This window comes from Pseudophryne corroboree, chromosome 7 (genome assembly GCF_028390025.1).
Source record: "Pseudophryne corroboree isolate aPseCor3 chromosome 7, aPseCor3.hap2, whole genome shotgun sequence".
Classification (NCBI taxonomy): domain Eukaryota; kingdom Metazoa; phylum Chordata; class Amphibia; order Anura; family Myobatrachidae; genus Pseudophryne; species Pseudophryne corroboree.
The window spans coordinates 392,369,108-392,380,515 of record NC_086450.1 but is presented as its reverse complement, the minus strand read 5'-3'; the positions used below and the strand labels follow the sequence as shown (position 1 = coordinate 392,380,515).

General features: G+C 48.0%; 1 protein-coding gene across 3 annotated transcripts in view; it reads right to left on the bottom strand.

The window, feature by feature from the left end:
- Window positions 1-3,822: 3,822 nt before the first annotated feature.
- The window catches only part of NUDT1 (nudix hydrolase 1), a 69,837-nt gene continuing 62,251 nt past the window's right edge, over window positions 3,823-11,408 (bottom strand). For 2 of the 3 annotated variants that reach the window (XM_063934615.1, XM_063934614.1), the window contains exon 5: window positions 3,823-4,867. In XM_063934615.1, the coding sequence (XP_063790685.1) occupies window positions 4,695-4,867 (173 nt within the window). In that variant the 3' untranslated portion in view covers window positions 3,823-4,694. Of the gene's footprint in view, window positions 4,868-5,337; window positions 5,418-11,408 lie in introns of all 3 variants that reach the window. The other variant, XM_063934616.1, reaches the window with a different exon arrangement.

Genomic DNA, 11,408 nt, shown 5'->3' with positions numbered 1-11,408 from the left:
ATGGTGTCCAGTAGCCTAAGAAGCGCTACCTAGCTGCCGTGAGTAGGTTTGCTTCTCTCCCCTCAGTCCCTCGTAGCAGAGAGTCTGTTGCCAGCAGAAGCTCTCTGAAAATAAAAAAACCTAACAAAATACTTTCTTTTCTAGCAAGCTCAGGAGAGCCCACTAGGAGCACCCAGCTCGGCAGGGCACAGATTCTAACTGAGGTCTGGAGGAGGGGCATAGAGGGAGGAGCCAGTGCACACCAGATAGTACTAAATCTTTCTTTAGAGTGCCCAGTCTCCTGCGGAGCCTGCTATTCCCATGGTCCTTACGGAGTCCCCAGCATCCACTAGGATGTTAGAGAAATACAAAAAATGGCGGGGGCTCTTCATTTACTGCCTCCGCAGCCTAATGTACCCGTTTTTGCCAGACCCGAGGTTTATTGCTGCCCAGGGCGCCCCCCCCCTGCGCCCTGCACCCATCAGTGCCCGTTCTGTGTGTGTAGCGTGTGCTTACCTCAGTGAAGATCTGAAGTCTTCTGCCGCCTTGAAGTCTTCTTTTCTTCTTATACTCACCCGGCTTCTATCTTCCGGCTCTGCGAGGAGGACGGCGGCGCGGCTCTGGGACGAACGGCGGGGTGAGACCTGCGTTCCGACTCCCTCTGGAGCTAATGGTGTCCAGTAGCCTAAGAAGCAGAGCCTATCAGTCTCACAGAAGCAGGACTGCTTCTCTCTCCTCAGTCCCACGATGCAGGGAACCTGTTGCCAGCAGTGCTCCCTGAAAATAAAAAACCTAACAAAATTCTTTTTCAGAGAAACTCTGGAGAGCTCCTCTGTAATGCACCCTATCTCCTCTGGGCACAAAATCTAACTGAGGTCTGGAGAAGGGGCATAGAGGGAGGAGCCAGTGCACACCCATACTAAAAGTTATTTATAGTGCCCATGTCTCCTGCGGAGCCCGTCTATACCCCATGGTCCTTACGGAGTCCCCAGCATCATCTAGGACGTAAGAGAAAAGTAGTTATGGTAGACTTACCGTTGATCTAGCATGTCCGGACTGTTGCGGGGGCAGGCTACGGCAGCTGCGTGACGTCACACGCAGCTGCTGCGACCCGGGCCGCGATGAGTAGCCGACTGCCAGCGCAGGTAGGCTGCGCAGGCAGGGAGCTACTGGCCATGCGCAAAAGCACCGCGAGCCTGCAATGCTTTCGCACCCGTGCGTGGGGGGGGGGGGGGGGAGCAGGGCCTGACATGTGGGCGGACTAGCCCTGTGCTGGGCGTCCCACCCGCATGTCAGAGTAAGTGATCGTAGATGTGCTAAATTCAGCACATCTACGATCAGATCTGAATTACCCCCTATATCTCCCCTCCTGACCTCAATCCCTCTGTCCTATTGTGTTTATGTCTTTTTGCCATTTTCTCTGGTTGTCTCTCCACTTTCTCAAACTCAATATTTGTAGAATCAAAGTTATTGTGTTTCTTAAATCCAAGACCCACTCATCTCCCCCTTACAATTTATTTCTAGCACTACACTCACCTCTATCCCTTAAGTCTGATGCCTGAGTGTCATCCTCAACTCCCCATATACAATCTCTTACACTCCTGACACCTTTAACTACAGTATCTCTAGAATCAGACCCTTTCTCACCACAGACACCACCAAACCTCTCATTCATGCAGGGGACATTTTTCTTTTTGCTTCAGTAAAACATTTCAGATTGATTTATAGCATCTATATCATGGGTCTTCAACCTGCGACCCTCCAGCTGCTGTGGAACTACACATCCCAGCATGCCCTGCCTCAGTTTTAGCATACCTTAATAGCAAAACTGTGGCAGGGCATGCTGGGATGTGTAGTTTCACAGCAGCTGGAGGGCCACAGGATGAAGACCCATGATCTATATAGTTGCCGTGTGTTTGGGGATGACTAGTATAGAGAACACTGAAAGAACTGAGACAGCAACTTGCGGTATCTGGCATTTTGGCTATGCATATGGCGATTTGCAAATTGAGTACTTTATTTTGGAACACATATGAGATTGTTGTGGATTATGGAAAGACCTTGTTTGTTACCTAGGAGGACTGTCAGTGACAGCAGGCTATATGAACAGCAAAAGATGTGTTTGGAAGGTAGACGTTTTAATATTCCCGCCTGCCGGGATCCCGGTGTTCAGGATACCAACGCCGGAATCCTGACAGCTGGCAATGTCAGCGCAACAGGGCTATTCCCACCCTTGGGTGTCCACGACACCCATAGAGTGGGAACAGAACCTGTGGGGACGCTGCGAGCCCGCTAGGGGACTTTTTGCACTCACCCCGCTGCCAGCATACTGGCGTCAGGGATGCTGCTGTCTGTATACTGACGACCGGCATACCATACTGAACCCATTCGGAATCTACTTTATAAGTGTCCAGATATCATTGCAGAGTTTTTCAGTTTTCTGCAGCCAGATGACTTGTAGGAAGCAACAGTTGCTCTGGATAAGAGAGCTGATTGTGGTGTTCAAGGAGCCTAAAGGGGGGGTACACTCGGAGAGATCCGTGCTTAAATTCTAAGCAATCTGACTGCCCCGCACGTCGCTATCGCTGAGTCTAGATTTGGCATGCATGATAAATCTAGTAATCACTCATTTCACCGCTGGGTGAAATGAGCGGACCCCCTGTCCCCCTCCTCGCTCAGCACACATCGCGCTGTGTGCTGAGCAGTCAATGCTAGATCGCTCAGCACACATCTGCCCCGCGTGTATGGGGCTTAACAATCTACACGCAGTTATGTGTTTCCTTACATGTACTAGATATTAAAATAAGCAGTGGAGATGGGGCGAATGGAAAGATGTTCTTTATATTTCAGAAGGCAAAAGCACTTGATTTTTGTCATTACCCTGTAAGTGGAGAAGTGAGCCAGTGGAGAAGTTGCCCATGGCAACCAATCAGCAGCTCTGTATACTTTTATAGTATGCAAATTATGTTACGTCAATGCTGATTGGTTGCATGGCAACTTCTCCACTCTTATCACTGCTTAGTACATCTTCCCCAAAATTCTCTATATCGTTCTCCTATTCAAACCTACAGTATATAAACTGTGCATATTATGGGCAGGATTCAAATCTTCTACTGCCCCCGATCTCCCGTCTAAAGTGACGGGAGATCGCAGGGCGATATTCTAATGACCCCCGTTTTCGCGCTGATCACGCCCATAAGAGACGGGTTTAGCCACGTAAAGCAGCTAAACCCGACTAAAGACATGGGCGCAATCGTAAAAAGTCCTGTTTGGGCGTCCAAACGGGTCACTTTTCACGCATTTCAGCTCGCCACAGCTGAAATGCTGATATCGCACCCATCAGCAGTAACATTTGAATACTGCCGGCAGGTGCGATGGGGGCAGAAAAGATTTAAATCCCGCCCTATATGTGTGTGTACATATATATATATATATAGAAGTTTACAACGAATCAATCAGCGGCACTCAGAGACTGGGACAGCCATGAAAAAAGTGCTAGGTGCTTTTAATCCATATAAGCAAAAAATGGGTGGGGGACCACCCATTTTTTGCTTATATGGATTAAAAGCACCTAGCACTTTTTTCATGGCTGTCCCAGTCTCTGAGTGCTGCTGATTGATTAATTGTAAACTTCTGGATGCATGTCCCAGAGGGCACCGGAGCATTATTGTACCTTTATGGAGAGTGCCGATCCGAGCTATTCTTATATTTTATATATATATATATATATATATATATATATATATATATATATATATATATATATATATATATATATATATATATTTTTTTTTTTTTTTTTTTTTTTTCAATGTTACAGCAAAATAACACAAACATGATTATATATCTGTACATTTTTTATTACATTTAAAACAAATCACATGTTTATGGGCAAATTGACAAAATTACATATATTAGATACACACGTTAGAGTCATAGGGGGGAATTCAATTGTTTCCCCCCCCCAGTTGCCACTGGTGCCCGATGGAGCAATTCAATTGTTGCTCTGTTCAGGCGCACGTGCACAGGACACATTTCAGCTTGCAGCTTCCTGAGGTGGCGAGCTGAAACTTTGTGGTTTGGGCACTTAAATGAGAAGTTGAGCACCCTAAGCAATGACTATGGGTTTAGGTGCTATTTGTGACTAAAGCCAGTCTATTTGGTAGCACGCTTGGAGCAATAATGGATGTGGTCTGACGGGCACTGATTACAACATTTGAATTGCCCCCTTAGTAACTGAAATATTCATTAACACAATGATAAACACAACAAACCGTAGGACGCTGAGGGATTAATTTAATAAAGCTTCTATAAATGAGAAGTTACTATGGTGTCCATAGCAACCAGATTCTGTCTATCATTTCACTATTGCATCCTAGAAAATGATAGACAGAATCTGATTGGCTGCTATGGGCAACATCGCTTTTCATTTATAGAAGCTTTAGTAAATATACACCCTAGACTCTATCATTAAAAATGGCTAAAACTAGAGTATGTGCCACAGAAATCTCTCAATGCCTAACAGAGAAAAGTCCAGTCAGGAGAATGCTGGATAGTTAGTGCCACCAACACTGCCTTTCTCATTAAATATATAACCTGTGGGGGAAATTAAGATCAATGGAGCGCAATAACTTGGAGATAGAGCCAAACTAATAGTGTTGTTGTAATGTTCTACTGAACGTATGGCCTCGTGGCTGAACTGTTGCTGATTCCTCTCAGGCATCGTCCACTTGTTCCAGTGTGTAGTTTAGAATCTTGTCATTTCCCTCAAACTTGAAATATCCCAGAAACTTCTTCCCCTTCAGCAAGAGGGGCAGCCATAGTACGTCATCCGGCCACATTGTATCGTAGGGAATACTGTCCAGCTGAAACCACTGGGGACGCATTTCTGAGAAAATAAAACACAGGACCACTGATAAATGTTGGTGCTTCCGCTGTCAGAAATCTCACAGCATATTATATAGTTCCATCTAATGAATGGCAAAATCGTTTTATGCTATCGCTCTATGAAGAGTCAGATCAAACTCAGATACTCAGACTTCCAAACACAGTGAGACTAGTGTAACTTCCCTACACAAAAGAAAAGTGATCTGCCCAGCTAGTGTATCAGGAGGGGCGCTGGGGCAAAATATCTGGGTTTCTGCAGGGCCCCAGGAGTGCAGGAGGGGTATAACCCCCCCTCCCCCCTATGCTACACCACACCCCCACAATGGGATATACCCACACACCTTTTTAGTGGTCACAACCCTTCTGTATCAGAGGGGTGTGGGACTCAGGGTCGACAGTGGCTAGGTCGACACGGCCATTAGGTCGACATGAGTTTTTCATGTTTTTTTTGGTGTAGTTTTCTTTGCTCGCCATGCTTTGGGCAAGCTGCCCCGCTCCACTAACTCTGCGCTCGGCACAGGTTACCGTTCCCAATCGTAGTCCACGTGGATCTTAAAGTATGAAAAAGTAAAAAAATAAGATTTTACTTACCGGTAAATCTATTTCTCGTAGTCCGTAGAGGATGCTGGGGACTCCGTAAGGACCATGGGGATAGACGGGCTCCGCAGGAGACATGGGCACTTTAAGAAAGAATTTAGTTCCTGGTGTGCACTGGCTCCTCCCTCTATGCCCCTCCTCCAGACCTCAGTTAGAGAAACTGTGCCCAGAGGAGATGGACAGTACGAGGAAAGGATTTTGTTAATCCAAGGGCAAGATTCATACCAGCCACACCAATCATACCGTATAACTTGTGATAACTACCCAGTTAACAGTATGAAAACAACATATCATCAGTTCAAGACCGATGCAACTATAACATAACCCTTATTGAAGCAATAACTATATACAAGTATTGCAGAAGAAGTCCGCACTTGGGACGGGCGCCCAGCATCCTCTACGGACTACGAGAAATAGATTTACCGGTAAGTAAAATCTTATTTTCTCTAACGTCCTAGAGGATGCTGGGGACTCTGTAAGGACCATGGGGATTATACCAAAGCTCCCAAACGGGCGGGAGAGTGCGGATGACTCTGCAGCACCGATTGAGCAAACATGAGGTCCTCCTCAGCCAGGGTATCAAACTTGTAGAATTTAGCAAAAGTGTTTGAACCCGACCAAGTAGCAGCTCGACACAGCTGTAGTGCCGAGACCCCCCGGGCAGCCGCCCAAGAAGAGCCCACCTTCCTAGTGGAATGGGCCTTGACCGATTTTGGTAACGGCAAACCAGCCGTAGAATGCGCTTGCTGAATCGTGTTACAAATCCAGCGAGCAATAGTTTGCTTTGAAGCAGGGGCACCAATCTTGTTGGATGCATACAGGACAAACAGCGCTTCAGTTTTCCTGACTCTAGCCGTTCTAGCTACGTACATTTTCAAAGCCCTGACCACATCAAGTAACTCGGAGTCCTCCAAGTCACGTGTAGCCACAGGCACCACAATAGGTTGGTTCATATGAAAAGATGAAACCACTTTTGGCAGAAATTGCGAACGGGTCCGCAATTCTGCTCTATCCATATGGAAAACCAAATAGGGGCTTTTATGTGACAAAGCCGCTAATTCAGACACTCGCCTAGCCGAAGCCAAGGCTAATAACATGACCACCTTCCACGTGAGATATTTCAACTCCACCGTTTTAAGTGGTTCAAACCAGTGTGACTTTAGGAAACTTAACACCACGTTAAGATCCCAAGGTGCCACCGGAGGCACAAAAGGAATATGCAGCACTCCCTTTACAAAAGTCTGAACTTCTGGGAGAGAAGCCAATTCTTTTTGAAAGAAAATGATAGGGCCGAAATCTGGACCTTAATGGAACCTAATTTAAGGCCCAAATTCACTCTAGTTTGTAGGAAGTGAAGGAAACGACCCAGATGGAATTCTTCCACCAAGAAACATATTTTCGCCATATACGGTGATAAGGTTTTGCTGCTACTTCCTTCCTAGCCTTTATCAGCATAGGGATAACCTCAACCGGAATGCCTTTTTCTGCTAGGATCCGGCGTTCAACCGCCATGCCGTCAAATGCAGCCGCGGTAAGTCTTGGAACAGACAGGGTCCCTGTTGCAACAGGTCCTGTCTTAGTGGAAGAGGCCACGGATCTTCTGTGATCAGTTCCTGGAGATCTGGATACCAGGTCCGTCTTGGCCAATCTGGAACAATGAGGATTGTTCTCACTCCTTTTCTTCTTACTATCCTCAACACCTTTGGTATGAGAGGAAGAGGAGGAAATACATAGACTGACCGGAACACCCAAGGTGTCACTAGGGCGTCTACCGCTACTGCCTGAGGGTCTCTTGACCTGGCGCAATACCTCTGTAGCTTTTTGTTGAGGCGGGACGCCATCATGTCTATCTGTGGCAGTTCCCAACGACTCACAATCTGTGCGAAGACTTCTGGATGAAGTCCCCACTCTCCCGGGTGTAGGTCGTGTCTGCTGAGGAAGTCTGCTTCCCAGTTGTCCACTCCCGGAATGAACACTGCTGACAGTGTGCTTACATGATTCTCCGCCCAGCAAAGAATTCTGGTGGCTTCCGCCATTGCCACTCTGCTCCTTGTACCGCCTTGGCGGTTTACATGAGCCACTGCGGTGATGTTGTCTGACTGGATCAGAACTGGTCGGTCGCGAAGTAAGGTCTCCGCTTGACGTAGGGCGTTGTATATGGCCCTTAGCTCCAGGATGTTGATGTGAAGACAAGTCTCTTGACTTGACCAAAGACCCTGGAAATTTCTTCCCTGTGTGACTGCTCCCCAACCTCGGAGGCTTGCGTCCGTGGTCACCAGGATCCAGTCCTGAATGCCGAATCTGCGGCCCTCGAGAAGGTGAGCACTCTGCAGCCACCACAGTAGTGACACCCTGGCCCTGGGGGACAGGGTGATCAACCGATGTATCCGAAGATGTGACCCGGACCACTTGTCCAGTAGGTCCCATTGGAAAGTCCTCGCATGGAACCTGCCGAAGGGAATGGCCTCGTATGACGCCACCATCTTTCCCAGGACTCGAGTGCAATGATGCACTGACACCTGTTTTGGTTTCAATAGGTTCTTGACCAGAGTCATGAGTTCCTGGGCCTTCTCTATTGGGAGATAAACCCTCTTCTGGTCCGTGTCCAGAATCATGCCCAAGAAGGGCAGACGAGTCGTAGGAACCAACTGCGACTTTGGAATATTGAGAATCCAGCCGTGTTGCTGTAACACTTTCAGTGAAAGAGATACGCTGTTCAGCAACTGCTCTCTTGATCTCGCTTTTATGAGGAGATCGTCCAAGTACGGGATAATTGTGACACCTTGCTTCCGCAGGAGCACCATCATTTCCGCCATTACCTTGGTGAAAATCCTCGGGGCCGTTGAGAGACCAAACGGCAACGTCTGAAATTGGTAATGACAATCCTGTACCGCAAATCTTAGGTACGCCTGATGAGGTGGATAAATGGGGACATGAAGGTACGCATCCTTTATGTCCAGTGACACCATAAAATCCCCCCCTTCCAGGCTTGCGATGACCACTTTTAGCGATTCCATCTTGAACTTGAACCTTTTCAAGTATAGGTTCAGTGATTTTAAATTCAATATGGGTCTGACCGAACCGTCCGGTTTCGGGACTACAAACATGGTTGAATAATAACCCCTTCTCTGTTGAAGGAGGGGAACCTTGACCACCACCTGCTTAAGATACAATTTTTGTATTGCGTTTAACACTATTTCCCTCTCTTGGGGGGAAGATGGTAGGGCCGATTTGAAATACCGGCGAGGAGGCACCTCTTCGAATTCCAGCTTGTAACCCTGAGACACAATTTCTATTGCCCAAGGATCCACCTGGGAGTGAACCCACATGTGGCTGAAATTCCGAAGACGTGCCCCCACAGGGCCCGGCTCCGCCAGTGGAGCCCCAGCGTCATGCAGTGGATTTTGTAGAGGCCGGTGAGGACTTCTGTTCCTGGGAACTAGCTGCGTTGTGCAGCTTCTTTCCTCTGCCCCTACCTCTGGCAAGAAAGGACGCACCTCGGACTTTCTTGTTTCTTTGTGAACGAAAGGACTGCATTTGATAATGCGGTGCTCTCTTAGGCTGTGAGGGAACATAAGGCAAAAAATTTTACTTTCCAGCTGTAACTGTGGAGACCAGGTCCGAGAGACCTTCCCCGAACAATTCCTCACCCCTGTAAGGTAAAATCCTCCATATGCCTTTTTGAGTCGGCATCACCTGTCCATTGCCGAGTCCACAGGACCCTTCTGGCAGAAATCGACATAGCGTTTATTCTAGAACCCATAGACTAATGTCTCTTTGAGCATCTCTCATATATAGGACAGCGTCTTTTATATGCCCCAGGGTCAATAATACAGTATCCTTATCTAGGGTATCCAATTCCTCAGATAAGGTATCCGTCCATGCCGCTACAGCACTACACACCCAGGCCGACGCAATTGCTGGTCTTAGTAAGGTATCCGAATGTGTATAAATGGACTTCAGGGTAACCTCCTGTTTGCGATCAGCAGCATCTTTGAGGGTAGCCATATCGTGGGACGGCAGGGCTACCTTTTTGGATAAGCATGTTAAAGCTTCGTCCACCCTAGGGGAGGATTCCCATCGTAACCTATCCGTTGGCGGGAAAGGATACGCCATAAGAATCCGTTTGGAAATCTGCAGTTTTTTATCTGGAGATTCCCAAGCTTTTTTACATAACTCATTCAGTTCGTGTTAGGGGGGAAAAGTTACCTCAGGCTTCTTTCCCTTATACATATACACCCTCGTGTCAGGGACAGGGGTTTCCTCTGTGATGTGCAAAACATCCTTTATTGCTATAATCATATATCGAAGGGATTTAGCCAATTTTGGCTGTAACTTTGCATCATCGTAATCGACACTGGAGTCAGAATCCATGTCGGTATCTGTGTCAACAATTTGGGATAGTGGGCGCTTATGAGACCCTGACGGTCCCTGCGACATAGGGTCAGGCATGGGTTGAGACCCTGACTGCCCCAATGCATCAGCCTTGTCAAATCTTTTATGCAAGGAATTAACATTATCATTTAAAACCTTCCACATATCCATCCAATCAGGTGTCGGCGCCGTCGGCGGAGACACCACATTCATTTGCTCCCGCTCCTCTCCCACATAGCCTTCCTCATCAGACATGTCGACACAAGCAGACTGACACACCACACACACAGGGAATGTCCTTTCTGAAGACAGTTCCCCCACCAGGCCCTTTGGAGAGACAGAGAGAGAGTGAGTATGCCAGCACACACCCTAGCGCTATAATATCCCAGGAATAACACAGTAACTTAATGTTAACCAGGTAGCTGTTGTATGTTATAGTTTTTGCGCCTAATTATGTGCCCCCCCCTCTCTTTTCAACCCTCTTCTACCGTGTATCAGCAGGGGAGAGCCCGGGGAGCTTCCTCTCAGCGGTGCTGTGGAGAAAAAAATGGCGCTGGTGAGTGCTGAGGGAGAAGCCCCGCACCCTCTGCGGCGGGCTTCTGTCCCGCTTAAACTGTAATTTTGGCGGGGATTCATACATATATACAGTGCCCAGCTGTATATATGTGTTCTTTTTGCCAATATGAGGTCCCAAATGCTGCCCAGGGCACCCCCCCCCCCCCCTGCGCCCTTACAGTGACCGGAGTATGTGAGGTGTGTGGAGCAATGGCGCACAGCTGCAGTGCTGCGAGTTACCTCTAGTGAAGATCATGAAGTCTTCTGCCGCCTGTGAAGTCTTCTTTTCTTCTCATACTCACCCGGCTTCTATCTTCCGGCTCTGCGAGGGGGACGGCGGCGCGGCTCTGGGACGGACGGCGAGGGTGAGATCCTGCGTACCAATCCCTCTGGAGCTAATGGTGTCCAGTAGCCTAAGAAGCAGGACCTAGCTTCAGAGAGTAGGGCTGCTTCTCTCCCCTCAGTCCCTCGAAGCAGGGAGTCTGTTGCCAGCAGAGCTCCCTGAAAATAAAAAACCTAACCAAATACTTTCTATCAGTAAACTCAGGAGAGCTCACTGAAAAGCACCCAGCTCGTCTAAGCAAAGTATCAAACTGAGGTCTGGAGGAGGGGCATAGAGGGAGGAGCCAGTGCACACCAGGAACTAAATTCTTTCTTAAAGTGCCCATGTCTCCTGCGGAGCCCGTCTATCCCCATGGTCCTTACGGAGTCCCCAGCATCTTCTAGGACGTTAGAGAGAAAATAAAAGTGAAAAACTAATGTCAACATTGCTCGTGTCGACCTAATGGTCGTGTCGACTTATTTCTAGTTTCGACCTATTCACTGTCGATCTAATGGGTGTCGACCCAGAGTCCGGATACCGTATGTGGGAGAGATGTGTGCTGAGCGTAACGCTCAGCACAGCGCGATGTGTGCTGAGCGTGCGGGGGGAGACGGGGGGGGGGGGCACAAATTTCACCCAGCGGGTGAAATGAGCGACCTGCTAGATTCACCTGCATGGCAGGCCAATCTAGCAC